A 21,281-nucleotide genomic window follows, 5' to 3' on the forward strand; every position below is an offset into this window, starting at 1 on the left:
TATTTGTTTATTATCGTGATGTTTTTTTAGCCACAGTGTGAACATAGTCTGGTCTGTGAGACATAATGACAACCAGACAGACCTGAAGGATATATCTTTAAAAAAAAGGAAAAAGAAAAACAGATCATGACGTTGAAGGGTCTCCAATTGTCTCAGCCTTTAGCAACTGATAAATTTGACTTTGTTGCCAAGCAGGATTTCCTGTCTGACCATATATTTATGCTTTGATCTTCCAATAACCCCAGTGTATAACTTAATGCCTACACATTTACCTCTAACAGTGGTTTTCAACATGAGGCTTAGGGGTGCAAGATAATTCTGAGGAGTTACAGGCCTCTGGTACATCTTATTTCTGCTACATATGTTTATTCCCTCCTCAAAGTTTTCCTTTTAGTTATTGTGAAATACTGGAGATTTTTTCATTAAATTGAAACAATATGAGAAGAGTATACAACAAGGGTCTGGAGCGAGCTCACCCAGAGAACCCAACACAAAAAAACAAACAAAAAAAAACAACACACATTTTCCTAACTACCTCAAAAGTATTGGATCCATCATTACCATACCTAAATATACTTCTTGTAGTATTTTTGAACCACAGTGCTGCTTTAAAAATATCTTCTGGTGTCATCATCCATACAGCATCATCAATGTAGGGCAGATATCAGTGAGCTGGGAAAGGGTTTTGGCAGACTGAATGAGATGCTGTGATACTGATACTGATACTGAGATTTAAACTAACAGTGTTAAGAGCCTGGACTGGACCATGGCCAGCTGAAATCCAGCTGGAAATCTAAGACAGCATATAATAGTTTTATTATAAGTACATTTTCCTTATAAGTAAAGTGTTAACAAACATGTGTGGTATCTTTTCTCTTACATAAATAATCCTGCATTTATAATGTTTGTGCTATGGTTTTAGCCCTTAATGGAAATCTATGTGTCTTGCTCCTCAAATAAGAATCAAGCACTGTGTTGTGTTATTTGCCTCATCTGCCTAACATGACAGGTCATTGTCCTCCTATTTAAACAGCTGAAGATGCTCCGAACGTCTGTAAACATTGCGATACACAGTTACACAGAGGGTAGCTACAGTAGACCTGTTATACAAGTGTCAAATGAGTGTTACATGACACTGTATTGTATGCACATTGCATCATTATGAAAGTGTATTTAAATACACTTCCAACTTAGTTGAGAATAAAAACAAGTAGCAAGAAAGCTTGTTAGAGACTTTTACTGGACAGGTATGTGTACACATACAAGGAGGTGTCTCTTTGCCCTCAATGTACATACACAGATATAGACATGAATACAGCAAAAAAAACTCAGACAACAATCTGATGATTAAAACTTCTATGTACAGATAAAAATACATATGATATGTTGATATATATCAAAATAACATTTGCATACAGAATCAAGAAGAATAAGAATATGCATGTTGTTGCATGTTGATTGCAGACATTTTTGGAATGTTTGAGTCAGGGAAATGAACCAGTGTGAACAACTAGGCTGGGTCTTATCCCAAGAGAACTGTGGGTATTTTGGCTCAACTGGAGGGACATCAGGCTGCTGGCTTGCACCACTGCAGTGTTGAGGGGTCATCATACAATGTGATGAAGCAGAGCAAGCACAGACTGAACAAAACTCAGGACAGATGTCTCAGTGAGGCTGGAATAATCTTCAGAATGACCTGACATTACAGCTGTTACCCAACAACATTTAGTTTACTGAGCAAATTTTGGTATTATATGATCTGGTCATTTTTCTCCACTTGCATAAACATACTGCAAAATATTTATTCCTTTAATCCAAAACAGACATTAAGGCAAAATTGTAATCATGGAAGTGTGGAGACATGCATCCACCTCTGGCTGGGTATGTTCCACCCTGGTGACCGAGAGTTTCCTGTGGAAAGTACAGGACTATACTAAAGAAAGCAGAAGTATACAAATGGTGTACTGTACTGTGCTGCATTTGAGTCATTAGACAGGTAGAAGAGGCTGTGTGTGTGCTCAGGGATAATTACTCCATTACTGCTTCCTCACACCGTGTGTGCATTGTAAATGCACGTCCTTTTTTTTGTGTACATAGTCTGCAAGACATTTAGATGCATTCAGCTGTCCTGTATGGTATGTGGCTGTGCATGAATTGGCCTATATATGTGTGCCATGGAGAGTTTCTCACATGTCCAGCCAGGACAGATAATCTCTTGGAGAGATGGGCTTAACCAAATATTTGGACAGTGACCCGGATTCCTATGGCCCTTTTATTATTTTCACTGCTTTGTCAGGACACAGTTACCTCAAATCATCTCATTTACTACTTACTTACTGAGTGTTTTTAGCGCAAAGGAGAAGCACAGCGTTTCCTGTAACATAATGGTTATTATTTACAAAAACACACAAAACAATGTGTTGAGTGCATTTAATTAAATTAAACTAAACCAACCCCGAGGCTGCTCTTCAGCTTCATCTTATATTTCATTACATGTTGACTAGCTTCTTTTCACTTTGCTGTCCCATTTTCCTTCCCAGCTCAGGACTTTGAATAACAGTGTTTTGTGCTTGCTTGCCCATGGGTGGGGTGCAGCACTGCGTTGTAGAGTTTGTGGTTCAGCAGTATTTTATTTGCAGTGCACTTTACTTTCGGTATGACATGTTGTTATGGAGATGGATACACAGTAAAATGTGGCAAAGGACGGGTAGGTCTGGTGTGGTTATGTGGTCGAGGCTTTTGACTTCTGAGTGATTCGCAAAAGTTGAAAGTAGCTGCCGTGGCTGTGAAGTGGGTTTGATAATGGTAATGTTGATTATGTCAGTTGAGATAATGACGAGGGTGATAACAAGTGACAACTGATGATGGCTGAGAGGGTCACAAGGATGAAGAGGATGATGATTCTGAGGCTGGTGATGATCAGTGAGAGCAGGTTGGTTAAGCTGGTGGTAACAAGTGTGTAAATACATTTTTTTCATGACATTTTTTTTCTGCTTGAAAATGGAGTCAAAACCAATCGCAACGTCACCCACCAGCTGCGTGCTCCAAACATGATCATTTCTGGCTCTCTGACGGCAACGTCAGTAAAGCAGAACTTTGAGGCTTGTTGGTTGTCCACAAACCAATGGGAAACATCACAGTAAGTTTACACATGTTGGCACACAACCTCCCTTCAGTGGTACATGGAAGAATCTCTAAAATATATTTTCTTTTTAAGTTAAAAACCATCAAAACATTGCTTATAAATTTTCCATTTCTGACATTCATGCACATACCGTGTGCATATATCCACAATTAGTTACTATGAGCTAAAATATGACCACAAATGTGCAACCGGAGGTAAAATGAAAGGTTCAGCTATACTGCAATCATGGCTCCAAACAAGAAATATGAGGAAGATCAGGAGTGTACCCCCTTTTCCTCCAAATAAGCTCTGGTTCTTGAACTAGTTCCTTTTTGGCTTTTTTAAGTTATATGTGTAATTGAGTTTTAGTTTGATGAGACTAATAGAGAGATGCCAGTGACTGTGAGTAGACTGTACAGACCGCTGAATGTAATGGAAAAAGAAGCCATACTGTAATTTGCCAGCGCAGGACTGTTTTTTTTGTGTGTGTGTTGTTGTTTTTTCCCTGTTTTTCACTTTGTCTTTACTGTCTGTCAATTGTTACTCATATTCACTTTGTTTTCTTCTTTCTCTTTCACTTCAAATAAGAATCCATCCTTCTGCCACTCTCCTGCTACACTTAATCTCTCACTTTACCCACCCTCTTCACACAAACGCACGCACATAGTGCCGCCCGTAGCTCCGGTTCATCGCTGTTGTTGTCACACCTTTAGACTGGTTCTGCTTTGTGTTTTCAGAAGTCATGTGACATATGGCTGTGTATTTACACTGTTAATGATTTCTAAATGAGAGCATCTGTTCAAAAACTTTCTTCCTAAAAGTGCATGTATAATGACTTGGCACAAAGTCCTGATTAAGTTAGTGGCCCAATCTCTATTAATAAATGCTGTATCTAGTTGGATTCTTGAGTTTTTTCTGGTTTTGGTCATAGATTACAAGAGGCCAGAGGACAAATTTGATTTTCAGTGTGGTTTTAACTTGATGTTATGCCTGTCTTTATAAAGTAAAGGTTATGACCATCAGTGGCTTATGAATTATGGACATAATTCTGGTGGTTTGTGTTTTTATAAGTGTGGTTTGCAGGGCAGGAGAACAGATTCTTCATCTTAGAATACAGGCTTCAATAAAATTGTCACAGTTGATGGAACAATAAATCTTTCCAATTTAGACCAGTGGGAAATTAAATGCAATCGAGACTGTAGAATGAGCATTGTTTAAGTTATATTTATAGCTGTGTGTTAAGGGGTTACAGCGGTGCTTCGGAGCCTTCGCAGCCTCCTCAAAAATGTGACTACATTTCAGATTGTTCACATGGGAACACGGGGGAATCAAAAGTGATTGGTCAGCTTGGGCTTCCTGTGTTTTCGTCTACAAGCTTCTGATGCTGGAAGAGATGATTGATATTAAAACCATTTCAATCTAAATGCCCCCGTTTGAGCCACATCAAGCTACAAAGACCAGCTGATAAAAGAGACGTCCAATAATCGCTCATCTTAAATTAATTTGGACTAGAGTTGGTCGAATATTTAAATTTGATCCCTTTCTAAATGTCTCTTCAAGTACAGTATCTGGTTAAATCCTAAATTACGAATCGATAAATGTCCCATTTATTGGAAGATATGGCACGAGAAGGGAGTGGTCACTTTGGGCGATCTGTGTTCTTATGGCTCCTTGAAATCTTTTGGGGAGTTGGTGCGGCGGTTCAGCATCCCTACTTCCCACTTTTTTAGGTACCTGCAACTCCGACATATGTTAGGGTTCCCCACAATGCAGAGCTCCTAGATAAAATTTTAAAGAACTATGGAAAAGGACATGAAGCAGCTGTCTATTATTCTATGTTGATTCAGACTCTTGGTAATGGGCCCATTGCAGCTCTGCAGAAGACATGGGAAAGGGATCTGAATTTGACATTTAGTGATGAGGATTGGAACGGAATTTGTAAAAATATTAAAGGAGTTTGCAAGAGATGCAAGAGTACGCCTTATTCAATTTAAAATTATGCATCGTTTTTACTGGACTCCAAATACTTGTCAGGGGATGGAAGACGGAGGAGGTACCCTCTCTGCAAGAGTGGGCTGTGGAGATGGCACGAGTGGCAGCATTTGAAAAAATCGGGGTGGGTTTTTGTTTTTGTTATTGTTGAATAATGAAAATGAAAATAAAAACTGTTAATCTAAAAAAAAAAAAAAATTCAATCTAAATGTAACACATTTATGACTGGATCCATCCATTACTATTATGTAATTATTAGGAGTTTGTAAACAGGTGGTGGTGCTCATTCTCTAGTTGGGTGACAATGCCGAAGAAGAGGGTGGAACAAGATGATGCACTTAAACGAGCACCAGTAAAAGCTCACATAATGGAAATGATTTTTTAAAAAATATGGCATTTATGTTTCTATTGTATTAATGTAACGTTTCTGTCTCCTCATGACTTCACATTCATCATTTGTCTCTTCAGTGAAGCAGAAGCTTCAGTGGAGTCACATGCTTCATGTACAGATGGAGGACAAATGAAAGAAAAAAAAAGAATTAGTTCAGAAATCTGACAAATGCAGATGCTTTCGTGTCGGATTTTTCTGCATTTCCACTCAGGTTTTTCATGCATGAATTGAATGAGCATAAAAACAGGTGGATAAAAAACGGCCTAACGTAACTGAGGTTAAAGAAAAGCCTCAAATCTGCAGCTTTTCAGTTACACACTCTTTACTGTGAACACTCTGCTCACACAGTGCACAGCAGTGGATGTAACTCCAGTTTGGTGACGACATAGATCACTGTTACTCTGTTTCTTTAAAAGACAAGAGAGCATTGTTACTGGAAGTTAGTAATTGGATCAGGATACGGTCTGATCATGTACAACACATCTGGTTGGTGTTGTGTCGGTGCCAGATTGGATGATGAACAAGTAATAGCACATTTCTGGTGTTGATCATTTCATACTGATATAATCAATCTGCTGAGTGGTCCGTGTTTAGATGATTTGCTTTACTGACGCAAAATATTTGCAAATTGCAACATTTGAAAGGAATCAGGAGTTGAGCAGTTTTAAACAATCCCACTGTGTGTAAAGCTAGTCAGAGAGTGTTGTGTTCAGACTAGAAGTGGGAATTGATCAGTGTTTGACATTTAGATTTGTTGATCTTGAAAGTGGATCTTTGCTCCCATAGAGTTTTATAAGTTCACGTGTTGGAAAATATCTGTTTCAGCATGTGCATGTTTAGACTAGCTCGGGCAATTCAGCTATTTTTAGATCCTTCCTGCTGCACATTCATGTAGGGAAATCTGACTGCCATATTTCAGGGAATCAAATGTTGCTGCTATTTTTTGCTTGGTCTGATGGGATCACTGAAATCAGCTCATCGTCCTTCTGGGGCATTTTCTAGAGCCCTGGCATATTTCAAAGAACCAGCTGCCTTGACAGAAAGGTCTCTTTAGGATCCGCTGCCTGTCTCAGGCTTCTCTACATTTCTTCTTTAGTCCCACGCTCTTACGAGGATTGTTGGACAACATTTTTCTACAACTTGTTTTGAATAATGCAGTTGAACAGATGTTTTTCATCTTTGACTTTCAAGTCACAAGATTGTTAACATTGAAAGAATTGCTTATTTAATAAAATGCAATTCAAGTGTGTGTTGAAGAAATAATATTTAAACCTTGGTGAAGACAAACAGGAGGTGTTACCATGGCACCTCTGTTTGCACAACCCGACAGACAAATGGTCACTGATTTCCTCCTCGCAATAACACACAGGAAGGAAGAGATTAATTCAATGTATATGAATACTCTCTTTCTTTCTTTCTTTCTTTCTTTCTTTCTTTCTTTCTTTCTTTCTCTCTCTCTCTCTCTCTCTCTCTCTCTCTCTCTCTCTCTCTCTCTCTCTCTCTCTCTCTCTTTCTCTCTCTCTCTCTCTCTCTCTCCTTCTCCCCATGTCATACATAATAGTAAACTGACTGGCTACGGATGCTGTCATACAGTTTCATGGACAAAATGATTAATTGAGAATATAATCAGATGAATCGATATTAAAAATAATCATTATTTGCAGCCGTCATATTGCCCCATGCCCCGTAATCTCAGCTTCATCTCACAGGGTGTGAAATAGTCCTCACGCACCTACAGTCACATGAATCAGCGAGCAGGATATACTGAGTTGTACCACTCTACCAGTAAATGAAAGTCAGTGCATGGTCCTGTGACTCCTGTAAAACCTGAAACAGCACCATTGTCTTATTGCTGGGAAGTGAAGTCATTTCCCAGGAAAACAAGAAATTTAGTATTTGTCACAAAACCTTTCCAACCTCCTCTGGCATCGTCACTTTCTGTTAACGAATGTTTTCAGTTTTGTCTGCTCTTTGCTCCTTTTGATGTTTTACCACAACAGCTATATTCTAAATTCCCCCAAATTTTAAACGAAACCTCTTTTATAGAAATAAGATGCAGGAGGTTAGTGTGTGCCAGAGAATCAGGCTCCTCATGTGCATTATGCTAAACAGGTATTGTTTACTAATTTCTCTAGAAATGATGTAACTATTTTACTGAAAACTTTATAACTGTATTTATAGTTAGTAATTATCATTATTCATTATCATTCATTTCCTTGGAAGCTTTCTAGAACGTAAGATTTCCAAGGGAACTACCAAGAAAATTACTCATAATAGACTATTATAATAACTTTCACTCTATATTAGTACACATGGCATTTTTTCCCAGGAAATTATCATGGAATTATAAGAAAAGATGAAAGTCTGCTGACCCAGAATTAGGCTGCTGAACTTCTTCTCACACTGTAGTAAGGATATGGATGTATAAGAATTCTAGACCTGTTTCTCGGTTGAGACCAGATTATAGACAGCTAGTTTTCATGGGAAAGAGAACCTATAATATTTTTCATCCTCATTAAAGTACTCCAGGCAAACACGTACCTATCCCACTTGGTATGTGGATAAATGCCATTTAGTTATCTCTCAGACCTAACACTTATATAACAAATATTTATGTTCAGTAGTAGTATTAGGAAACAAATATAAATGTACTTTGATTAAATATGCATGTCTTTCTGTCCTGATGTTGTCTTTAGTTTTCATGAATATTATGGATTATTGTCCACAAAACATGTAATTTTTTAACGTGATTTTGATACAAGGGGTCATTTAAACCAGCATAGAAACTGCTAAAGCAGAAGCTGATGGGAAATCCAGTAAAATAAACAAATGTTGAAAGAACTCTTCTACATATCCTGTCACTAAGTCCGTCACTCAGTCAGTCTGCTCATCAGTCAGATGGATGTCGCTGGATCATGGGAAAGGAATGTCATGTCGTCCTAACAAATCATTTTCGGGTCATGCGGAGCACTTCCTGATTGCTTTAGTGGAGCATAACACCAAAAACTTAACTGACTTACTCATAAAACATCATCCTGTTCGTAATTTGTTAGAAAATTAATTGTCATAAATCACTGTAGTTGTGTAGGTTACAGATAAACATGCCATCTTGGAAAAACATAGCCACAACTGTGCGTCATGAAGTCTGGTGATGCTTTTCATACTGTCAGATTCCTTAAAGTCATCACTAGTTTGACTTATTATTTCCTTCTACCTAGGAAGCTCATAATTGCAGTAAAGCGTTAGGCCTCCGATCATCTTGATCTCTGAGCAGTTCAATCCTCATTCTCATCTCATGCATCAGTCTACTAAACCACCAGGGCACCCCACTGTTCCCAAGGTCTGTCTTTGTTTTTAGTTTTTCGAGGGCTAAATTCTTGGATATCCCTTCTTTGTCCAGTAGACCAGGGTAAAACCACAGCCACAAGATAAATATGCTCATTTTTAACCTTTCAATAATTACTGGAAGCCATTAAGGAGCAGTTACACAAGCCTGTTTTTGTTTAGTTTAACGTGTAACCATAATTGAACATACATAACAAAATTATCAAACCTCAGAGGTCTATTTAGTAGTTTTTTGGAGCTTTCAACAGCATCTCGTCATCATCATTCAGCAAATAGAGCTGTGGAAAGAAATGAAAGATGCATTTTGTTACATATACTGTTTCTGGAAATCAAGAGTGAACCTCCGAGACCAAATAGTTCAACATTCAGCTGTTTTCTCCATGGTCTAATATGGCCAGTTGGGACCAAAACTAGGTGTAAACACTGGCATCAGTCGCCAACACAGTCACGAGAGTCTGTCTGTCTGAAAATGCTGAAATTTGCTGTCTTCAAACTAATTCTGTTATGTTTTTCATATGGAAAATATTTGCATGTGTTACATTTACACACTTTTATACTACTAGTACTACTTAAACATGCCTATCATAGAGGACTATAGTACATTAAAGTGGTGCACACACTTCTTTTAAACTATAGCATCCCCTCCTTCACTGTAGCAGAATTATGTACTTAAGCAGATTGTGTATTAATTTGATGATAAAAAATATCATTCGTATTCAGCCCGACAGTTTGTGCATTATTTAACCACATTTTATAAATAAAACACAAGGTATACTTTCTTTTATTTGTCTTCATTACTACCCTCATTGGTGAAATTAACTTAACCATGGGACAGATTAATTAACCACAAACAAAAACGGCCCACGATTAGAACTCCGACTTCCTCAACTTCCTCGTCAAGTGCATTAGTTTAATATGCACTCAGGGTAATGTCACAAAAACACAATGGACTTGACGTAGGTAAAACCTCAGCGTGAATGTCATTCTCATACTTGGACCTCTCATTGTGTGTTTTTGCTTGCATAACACAATAGTCATCAGCCCTCTCTGCTGAGAGGGGGGAGGGGCTCTGACTGAGCAGTCCAGTTCTTTTTTCATCCTGTTCGGCATCTCATGACAGCATAAAGCACCATCATAACACCTGTGCCCCGGCTGTTTCCATCTCACATGACTGTAAAGACTCTCATGAGGATGTGACTCAGCTCATGGTCAGCTCAGAGCTGATGTGTTTTGTCGAGGGGTAAAACAACACATGGTACTTGAAGTACTTTGGTCTGTCGCTTCTACTCCATTACATTTAAGAGGGGAAACATATTTTCTGCCCCACTGCTTGTAGTACTGGTTAGAGATTACAGATTTTACATACAAAATATATGATGAGTTTATAAAATATGATGCCTCAGTGATTAAGTTATCCCTTTGACTGTGTGCTTGAGATTTTTAGTCTGAAAATGGCTTGTAAACATTTTTCTATATCATTTATCTCATCCATCTGAGCTAGTTTCTTATCTCTGGAATAAAAAATAAATAAAAAAGAGAATTCTTGAGAACAGGTAGAAATCTGCCTACAAAACAAACCAGACTATGTATCTTTACTTTCTTAATGGGTCTTGAATGAATTTCTCTCCCCGTGAAAATGTTATCCTTTTTAATTTCCTTGGTACTGTATATTATCGTCATCCACAAAGCTATATGAGGCGAAAAAGATCAGACAGTCGTGAGATGTGTGTATGGATGACTACGCTCGCCTGCGCTGGCTCCAGAATTAGTCATATTTTCACGTGATCCCACAAAGCAGTGGACTGACCTGAGGGCAGAGCAGTCAAGCATTCAATGTATGGTGCATAGTGCAGGCATGCATGTTTAAGGCATGCACATACATGCACGCACAGCTTTTATTTACCTCTGTGTGCATTTTAGTGCAGAATTGTGACATGTTTAGAAATAGGAAGTTTTGCATCTTATATCTTTGTATGTCAAGGTCAAGGCTGAATACTCAACATGCAGATTAAAACCATTATCATGTTTGTGTTGAACTTGGTCTAACTAACTTAACGCTTTGTGGTCTGTGCACATTTTTTTTTAATTTATTGTCTTGTCTGTCTCGTTTATTTCCTGTTTTTATAACTTCTGCAGTTTGCATCTACTGTTATGGCAGACATTTAAAGTTTACTTTCACTCTGTTATCCTGTCTGTGTTTGCACAGATTGAGTCTTTAGCTCTGATGTCAGACATGTTGTTGTTTTTCCTTAGAACCTAATTCCCACCATTTGTGTTAAAAGAAAAAAAGAGGCACTTTTGCTTTTCACTCTTTTTCTCATTTTCCCTGGGGTAAAAAAACATCACATTTCCCACCCATCCAGCCCCATATGTCCTATAAATGGTTCAATGGATGGTAGTAATGAGTTGACACACACAGGCCTGTACTACAGCAATCCATGTGCAGTCAAATGTAATAGAACAGATAATGATTTAGCAAGTCTGTAAATGTTATCAAAATAAAAGCCTGTTTATTCTATGAGAGATTTTATATCTACTCATTGTCTTGTAGGTCTTTCATTTGGAAAACCTTCCTGCTGAAGTAACCTGATGGCTTTTCCAGTCCTGATTTCATTAGAATAAACACAGGAGTATCCAATAGGAGCAGTGATCCAAAACTAATAAATAAATGTGTGACCTTTCCACAGAATATTTTGTTAGGGAAAACATCAGAAATAAATCTTTCCAAGTTTTATTACAATCAGAATGATTGTGTTTTTCTTTTGTTTAAAGGTGATAATCTCCAGACATGTTTAATATAAACTATTCTGAATTATAGTTCCAGCTTAAAAAAAAAAAAATCTATCCAAAATCCAGAATCTAGAAACATGCAAATAGTTTCAGGTTTTCATATCCCACTAGTTGTGATGTCACAAAGTCCTGCTGAAAATCATGTTTCAAACTCTGATTTAAGCTGAGCACAGAGAAACCTTTGCCCCCCTCAGCAGATGTATGTAAAAACAAACTCCGCACATACGTACGTCATTCTGCACAGAGAAGGTCAAACATCAAAATGAAGAGACATTAAGCAAAACAAATTTGAAGTTGAGAGGGTTAGACTTAAAGTTTGTAGTGTAACCAGCTCCCTTTGCTGGTTTGTGTTTACTATACAGAAGTTGAAGTGATGGCCGTCGAGGCAGAACAACGTAATAAAAGAGAGCAACTACAATGGAAGCTGCGTGGAAACATATGTCAGATGTTTGTTTTGAAAATGGATTTCTGAGAAGATGCGCCACAGTCATATAGCTTCCTCCTCTTTGATGATGTCTTAATGAGATCCGCCTCCTCCTAAATGCAGGAGCCTCGGCCTCCCTCATTCCCATCAGTGAATGAACACTGTGCACCCTTGCATGTTGCACTGACCTTTCTTGCTCGGTCATGTCAAGTCTGTTCATCTATGTGTGTGCCTCTACTGTACATAGAGTGTGTGCGTGACTTTGTCTTATCTCTGAAGGGGATGTTTGATGTACAAGAAAAAGAATTGCTCTTCCCTTTCCTCATGCCACATCATTAAAACCTAATCAAGTCCTAAGAGAGCTCGATACTGAAAACAACTTGTTATCCTAAAACCGGAGTTGGAAAGACATTATGGGAAACCCAAAAGCACTTACTGTCAATCTCAAGGTTACTTTTTTCCTTTTCAGGTTATATATTTTATAACCCAGCAGCCACAAGATATTAATCATATTTGAGTTTAATGCTAATCAGAAAACCTCCAGCAGTTTGCCTTGAATCCTTAAAGCAACTCCAATCTTCTCCTGTCTAGAAAATGTTTTTTTTTTTCTGCTTCATTTTTCTAACTCTTTTACTCAGTTATTAACATCGTACAAAATGTATGTCTATCTGTTTTCAGTTTCGATGTGGAGAATGGCCCATCTGCCAGCTGCAGCCCACTGGACCCCCAGGCCTCCCCCGGGTCTGGTCTGGTCCTCCACACTAACTTCCCCGGTCATAACCAGCGCCGAGAGTCCTTCCTCTACCGCTCTGACAGCGACTATGATCTGTCACCGAAGTCCATGTCACGAAACTCCTCCATCGCCTCTGAACTGTAAATAGAAAACACACAAATACGCGCTGCACACACGCACAGCACAAGCATGTACATGCCACAGTTAGACAGAGAGATATACAGTGGAAGGTCTGCAGTAGGGTTGAATATCTTTGCTGTCCGATGGAAACCACGCATGTCAAAAATCTTTTTATAGCAAAAATGTTTTGTAAACTTCTGCATTATAATGAAACCCTACATGAAATCATTTTAGTTTCCTTAATAGACTTTCTGATACATAATATTTTATTTATATCTTCACTACATATAGCTCTGTGCAGCACTGAGTGGTGTTCAGTTCTAGCACAGGAGATGAGAATATTAACTGTGAATGAAAATAGTGAAATACCTTCTCCAACTCCCAAGTATTGTCTGCAGGTATTGCTTTAAGGCTACATATAGCCCAAACAATATTAACCCAAATACTTGATATTATTATCAATAAGGGAGTCCATCTTCTATGACCTGAGAAGCAAAGTGAGGGCTGTTTAAACTGAATTTGAACATCTGCATGAAGTCGGCACCCACAAGTCATTTATAGTATTAGAGAAAGTATAGTATCACATTAATGAAGACTTCGTCGTAAAGCTTCTTTTCAGATGCAAATTTACAAATGTAATAAAACATATTTATTTCTTCACTTGCGCAGCCAAGTTTCTGTTACAGTGGAAGTCATGACAGTGTTTCTAGATGTAACACACTGAGGAACAGTCGTGATGTCTTTAGAACATGGCTGATTTGACTGATCTAGAATGATATTTGGTATTTAAGTAAAATGATGTTAAATACTGCATATAGAAACCTCTTCCATTGTTATTAAGAGATATTTATTATTGCATTACATGAGAAAAACTCTCCATATGTTTAACAAAAAAATTGGTTCTTTGCTAAAATTAGCTTGAAATCAAAACAATTGTGCATCTCAATGATATGATCATATTATCCAAATTCAAATCCACTTAAATCGTCTCTATGTTGCTCTGTTACTGATGTACATTGTTGAAAATATTAGCATATGTTTAAAGTATTTATAATATAATTATAAATTATTATTAAAGATATGATGATATGTACTGGATAGTGAGGGGTGGGTTTAAGGAGTCCACACATGACTCCAGATTTTGCATAACATGATAGTTATTAGAAACCCACAGAAGAAGAATTTAGTATTTTGCTCAAGGTTACATGCCAGAAAAAAAGACTCCTGTTTTTGACCCATGTCCATCCTCCCATACTCCTCTCCCTCTTTGGACTCTATCTCTTTCAGTTAATTATAGTAATGAGGCTGGCTGGGTCATTGCTTATTGTTCTTACCTAACATATTTGCTTTTAAACGTGACCACACTGGTGGAAAGGACTTAGGATATGAGCTTTATGCAACAGCAAAATCTGAAATGCAATGTGTCTTACCACCACTCTTTTTTGCATGTGTGTTTCCAGACACGGCGATGACCTGATCGTAACGCCTTTTGCTCAGGTAAATAACCTCTGAACGTCTGAAACCCAAAATGAGTTTGATATTAACACTAGTTTTTATTAAGTAGTGGGTGCTGAGTACAGTTACCAACAGTGATTAAGCAAAAATATCAGTGTTCAAGGTGCAGTTAAAAAAACTATGATTGACTCTATATGATTACAGATTTAATTTGTTATAAAAGAAAATGTGTAAAGGATTTCAAATAAAAATGGCACAAGGAACCTGATAATTACTTCTTTCTCTGCCTTTCTAGGTTCTGGCAAGCCTTCGAAGTGTGAGGAATAACTTCACCGTACTGACCAATGTCCAGTGTGCCTCCAGCAAGTAAGTTTATCAGTCAAGACCAACAGTTTTACATGGCTTTTTGTTCCTTACATAGTGACTTGCTTCGAGACCTTCTTTGACTCTGACAACATTAGGAAAATGCTTTTAGCCAACTAAAATTCATAGGAGACAGTTAATAATAAACTGAGCTTTATACTACTTATAATTACATAGGAACCACATCCAACCACATAATCAGGTTGTAGTCCACATAGACACTCTCTGGATTCATTTTTTGGATTCCCTTGTGGCTCTTGAACAATTAAAATGTCAGTCAATAACTCGTGGAAGTGAAAATACATCAAACTCTGCAAATTTAGCCTCTTCACAGCTTTGGAAAACCCCAAAAAGCCATAGGTTGGCTGATCGGCGTGTGCATTCAGCCTGCAGTTCTATTGTTATACCACAAGGTGGCTGTGTTGAGCTATAAACAGACAGGGGTGTGAGGTCTGACTCCACAGCTGTTTCCACTGCTCACAGCTGAGTGGGTTAAGTAGCCCAGCAAACAAACACAGCACATGCACATTTAAACATTGTAACTTAATATAACAGTGATGCCAAAATAAAAGTGGTGTTGCAATGTTAGAGCCCGTCCATTCCTCTTTCATCTCTTGAGAAATTAAAGAAGAGTTTCCAACTATGTGTCAGTCAATTAAGATGCTCTGTGAGGAGAATTGCTCTGTTGTGGCAAGGAGCAGACAAAAAAACACACCCACAGCTACTCACACAGATGACACGCCTCATTGGTTTGCATTTGTTATAAGTATGCGTTGTCCCTACGGCATTTATTTGGCACCGCTTCAGTGGCCAGAGTGTCTTATTTGTGTTTCACATATAATGAATTTGAATTGAAACACATGAAAACCTTTCACCAATGTACGATCAGCTCTTCATGTACTGTAACTGGAAAGAAAAACTAAACTTGAATTTTATTAGAGTAAAAGTTTCTGTTATTAAAGCCACATTGTATTTAGTAGCTCAATGATGCTCAAAGATGATGCACACAGTGTGGTTAGTGTAGATATGTTTTTCATGCTCTGAGTTTTATGAAAATCACTTTGTAACATGTTTGTTAGTGTCAGTGTTAAAGCAAAGCTACAGTATTTCTATAGTATATGTAAGTAAGTTAGAGTTGTTTTACGGCACTACAGTCTATAGTTACACTTATAATAGTCTTTCCAAGGTTAATCCAAGGCTTCAGCTATGATGATCTGATCATACAGTAGATGAACTGATAATTTTCTCAATTACTCATCATTAGGTCCACGGAAAATCACAAAATGATAAAAAAAAATGCTGGTTAGTATTTCTTAAAACCAAATGTGACATCTTTAAATTGCTTGTCTTGGTTGATCAACTATTTAAAACCCAAATGTATTCAGTTTACATTCATGTAAAACAGAGAAAATCCTCACGACCACAAGTGACATTGAGGAATGATTATTAGATCCATTTCTGATTAGTTTCCAGTCAATCGGCTAATTAATCATGCAATCCTTTCAGCTGTATTCTAATAAAAGCAACACAGTTCTTCAAACCTGCAGCAGCGTCACACCTTCCAGTGGAGGTGAGACGCAGATGCAGATAGACTGGAAATATTGTATATAGGGCACCTTTGCCTCTATCCTTCATTGTTATGCGTGTATGTGTGTGTGTGTGTGTGTATGTGTGTGTGTGTGAGAGAGAGAAAGAGAGAGTGTGTGTGCGTGTATCCGTTTCTAAAGATGCTAAGAACTCTCTCCTCTTCCACAGACTGAATTCACCTTCAGTTTGCTATATTGAAAATCTGAAGCCTGTCTGACCTACATTCGGCTCTGACACCCACACAGACAAGAACAGAGACTGAAACACACACACACACACACACACACACACACACACACACACACACACACACACACACACGTAGACATGTTAATGCACACATACTATATTGATCAAATTCCACACTCAGAGTGATCAATGATCCCCTGCTGAAAGGAAATGTATCAATACACTGTCAGCTGCCCACTCTCCAGCTCTCACACACAGACACACATCCTGTAGTCCTTTGTCACTCTGAGATGCCACATTTTCACTTCAAGTATTCTGACAAGTAGCTTGATGTAGTTTCTGTTATTAGCCAGAACTCTCACAATGAGGTTTCAACCATTGATTATAGTGAGACTGACATAGATTTGGTGACATGAAAATGGCCAAATGTGTAGAAGATAAAGAAAGAACATTCACAAACAGTGGTCTACAGTAGTGTTAGTGAGAGGATGTGGGCATATATGACTATATATGAAACATCAGGATATGAAACAAGACATGCGCCTGACTAAACTAATACCAGACTTCGTTACAATAAAAAATACCATAAAAACAAAACGAAATAAAAAGCACCCGATGACTCGTGATGAAATGTCTGATCTCTCTTTAGGAATTGTTTCATTATCGATATCATGCCTGGTGGGTCGGTGGGTGGGGGATACCCCCATGTAAATTCCCTGAACAGACAAAGACGTCTGTCATACTCAAAGGAATAGTTTGACATTTTGGGAAATATGTGTCTTTGCTTTCTTGTCTGGAGTTAGATGAGAAGACATTGCATGTCTGTCCATTCAATATGAACCTACAGCCAGCAGCTAGTCATGCTCTGTGTGAAGGTCGAAACAAAACAGTTTGTGGCTGCAGTTGTTGCAGCAGTCTGTCACATGTTAAGCAGTGAAGTGTTGGTGACAGAGCCACGCTGTCCCATAAAAATGTTGACTTATTCCTTTAATCCAGATGAAAGCCCTTTTAAACACGTTATTTAGAATCCACCCTTAAAGAATAAAGATAATAAACAGCATATATATATGTAAAATATGTTTTTTATTTAGTAACATCTGTTTTTTTATTGTCTTTCTTTCAGGAGGTCTCCTGCAGCAACAACACAGCCTCCAATCACCAGAGTCTGTCTCCCAGGTAAGAGGCTCAGAGGAATGACCTTCTATGTGTTTGCCTTCTGTACAGCTGTGTGGAGAACGTGCGCCTGTGTGTTTTTTCTGTCTTTTTAACTTATCTGCTTTATATCTGGCTTGAACTTTTCTCCTGCCACCATTTTTCCTTGTTCTCATTGTTCCCACAACCCTCCTTCTGTCTCTCCCTCCCTCCCTCCCTCACCTCTCTCCTCTCTCCTCTCCCTCGTCCTTTGCTCATGAACTCGCGTACGTGACGACTTTCACTTTTTTCGCCATCTGTCTCCCGCTCCAACACTGTAGTCCAGACTATTTTGTCATCAAGCTCATTAACCTTGTTCAGACACAATTGAACTGGTATTTCAGACACACACTGTGTGGTCTATAAAGCAGTTCATTTAAAGATAACAGCAAATTTCCCTTCTTTGTCTCTCATCACATTTGATTTTAAGCAGGGTGTGTGTGTGTGTGTGTGTGTGTGTGTGTGTGTGTGTGTGTGTGTGTGTGTGTGTGTGTGTGCGTGTACACGTCTACGCCAGTAAGAGGCAGTGTGTGAGTATGTGTGTTCAAGTGCAGATGACTTTATGAGTACCATACACATGAGTGTGCTGCAAAGTGTGTGCTGCTTGTGAATATTTCTTTGTGTGACACTGGGATCTGTGTCTGCTCATCGGCTCAGCCAAGGTCGGCTGCTGCACACTCAAACTCAACACACACACACGCACACACACACACAAATACGCGTAGACATATGAAAAAAATTAGGTTTTTACACACTTTGCATGGATTGAATGTGTGTTTACAGTTTCTTTTTTTCTTTTTTTTTTGCTATACTGCATGTGTTTATGTCTTTATGAGGATGATTTTCAGTGTTAAACAATCATAGTGAAGACATTTTGGTGCTGTGAGGACCGGTCAAAGAACTGTTTACATGTTAAAACCTGGTATTTGATAAGTTGCAGCTGCAGTGGCTTTGTACCCCACCAGGGGGGCCCGCCCCTTAGTTTGAGAACCAATATGATAAGAGATAAGTTTAGTTTAATTGTGATGGTTAAGGCTACAGTTGTCAATACGGGTGCTCAAAGTGTGTGTCGTCACACACGCTGTAATGTCTGTAATGTCTTCCTTTCACACATTTAGCCACAACAAAATTAACAGCGATGGCATTTTCTGATCTAAGGATTGATTCAGTATGTGTCAGATGAGAAAATTGAAAATAAACCTACAGAGATGGCTTTACAAAACCCTATAGCAACTTTCATCTCATTGTCAGCAGCCCGTACGGATGGACACAGACAGACACAGGAACTAGCTGATCAACATAGCTGAGCATTTTGCAGCTAAAGAGCCAGATATTTCTCTGTGGAGTTGACGTATGTTTGCCAGGTGTCCAGAAACAGGACTCCAAATGAACGATAATGTATAAATAAGCAACTGTTTGCTAACAGGTTGACCATATAAACTTTAAATGTGATATTATATCAATGTTCACACCATTTAAAGGATGTTTTATAATTATTTCTTTATTTACTGCACTAGCCTGGCTTGTTTTTTCTAGTGCAGATTGTACATTTGGGGAAACCATACTGTTAATTTGAAATGATACTCCACCCAGAGTATTAAACACTCACCTCCTGAAAAGCTTGTATAATCCTCCTTCACCTATAATACATCAGTTGAATTGTGTCAGGTGTATTGTATTCGTAACAAATGGTAATATTTGTTATGCTGCAAAAAGTAGATCAGATCCATCATTCACTTCTCCGATTTCCAATCAAAGGCCCCTAGCGTCTTAAACACTCAAACTCAAACAAAATGTGTTTGAATGAATAAAATGAAATACAAAAAGAAATTGCAGTCCAGACACTGTGCAATATTGTGATCTCTAAAATGTGTGTCATGTGCATTCTGCAAACATGTCTGTGTTATCATATATCTTCTAGGCACTGATAAATATAGCATTAGTACTTTTGATAAAACAATAAAGTATCAGACCTTCGACTCAGATATCTGCAGGCAGTTCTTCCCACACTCGAGGCAGAAAACAGTGACGTGTTGTTGTGTAAAAAGAGACCAAGATGAGCGACAACGAAACTGAGAGCAGTGAGCGTATAGTTAACCATCAAATAACCAACATATTTGTGATGAAACCAACTCAGGTCAGATATGACATTGAAGTAGAATTGGTAAAAAGAAAAAAAAAGAAAAGCCGCAGTTGGTTTCACAAATAGAAATGTTATCTTCATAGAAAAAATGTTTTGTTGTTTTGTTTTTAATAAGTTTATTACACCATAATACACCATGGTAAAAGCTTTACTGGCCTAATTCCTGTTTTAGACATTTTTATTACTAAAATGCATGTTGCTGAAAATGAAACAACTTACTTCATAGTCTGTGTTTACACTCACTGTGGTGAGTACACGCATCTATTCAATCATCATCGTGTGTGTAATGGAGTATTCAGTGTGTGATGGTATTTAAAGTTTGCGATTTTGCAACTTTGGATTGGCAAGTGTATGATTCGAATGAGTGTTTATCGTGGCGTGTATGTATCATTCTGAGTAATGTAAGTGTGTGAGTGTGTGTGTGCTGTGGGGAGGTGTTCCTGTGGCTCTGATTGACGTCAGCATGCCTGTATGTGGCTTCTGTTGACTTCCTGTCAAAGCAGATGGACTGAGTTTTCACTTCCTTTTTCTAAACCGCAGCTCATCAGGTGCTGTGTGTGCATGTGTGTGTGTGTGTGTTACCACGTGTGTGTGTGTGTGTGTGTGTTTAAGAGAGTTTGGGAAAATGTGTGAGCGTGCGTATTTGGTAAACCAGCTCCACAATGTGTATTATGACCTTTATGTGTAAGGGGCAAATGAGTACAGCACTAAATTATGCGTTACGGTTCACTGAATTATTTTTGCAACCCACAGCTACGTTTAAATACAGTTGACTGCAGGGTCTGTGCACGTAAACAGTCTACTCTTATCTCCTTATCTATACGCAAACCATTTCTTTTCATTTCTTCCATGTGCAGTTCTAGCCTGCATGCAACTTATCTGTTGCATGCAGATGTTGTTTTTGATCACAGCATTGCAGAATCAGGCTGAAAAGCATGTTTAATATTTTAGCCTGAAAAGTTCTTTAAAGTATGAGGATGTCATTTTATCTTTTTGTTATTATCAGCAAATCATATGAAAAGACCAAAAACCAACAACAAATTTTTGTTACCAGCAAGTCGTCGCAATCTTCTGTTGTGTTGTCTTTGAGCCGTTGTGTTACTGTTGGCTAACCTGTTCCTTTATTACTATAAACACAACTAGTCTACTTCTGTTTTCCTCTCAGCTCATTAAACTAAAAAAAGCAGTGGAAAGACATGTTGAAGGATTGTTTCAGAATACACGAAAAGAAAATTCCATCACATTCCGCCACACACGCTACATGTGGTTTTAATAGTTTTACATGTTTCTATATTTCATATAACATGTTACATCACTTTTTGCTTTGGGTTTGTTGTCATGTTTCCTATTTGCTTATTTTTCCTTCTATAAAGTCTGACTGCTGTAATGTGTTTGTTAAACAACATGTCTTACTGTATACTGTACAGTACTACT

General features: G+C 38.1%; 1 protein-coding gene across 3 annotated transcripts in view; it reads left to right on the top strand.

Moving 5' to 3' along the window:
* The window catches only part of pde4ba (phosphodiesterase 4B, cAMP-specific a), a 160,065-nt gene that overhangs the window by 90,061 nt on the left and 48,723 nt on the right, over nt 1-21,281 (top strand). For all 3 annotated transcript variants that reach the window (XM_027290016.1, XM_019270009.2, XM_010739576.3), the window contains 4 exons: nt 12,745-12,939; nt 14,380-14,416; nt 14,670-14,740; nt 17,637-17,689. In XM_027290016.1, coding sequence (XP_027145817.1) covers nt 12,745-12,939; nt 14,380-14,416; nt 14,670-14,740; nt 17,637-17,689 — 356 coding nt within the window. The remainder of the gene's footprint in view (nt 1-12,744; nt 12,940-14,379; nt 14,417-14,669; nt 14,741-17,636; nt 17,690-21,281) is intronic.

This window comes from Larimichthys crocea, chromosome XVII, assembly GCF_000972845.2.
Source record: "Larimichthys crocea isolate SSNF chromosome XVII, L_crocea_2.0, whole genome shotgun sequence".
Classification (NCBI taxonomy): Eukaryota; Metazoa; Chordata; class Actinopteri; family Sciaenidae; genus Larimichthys; species Larimichthys crocea.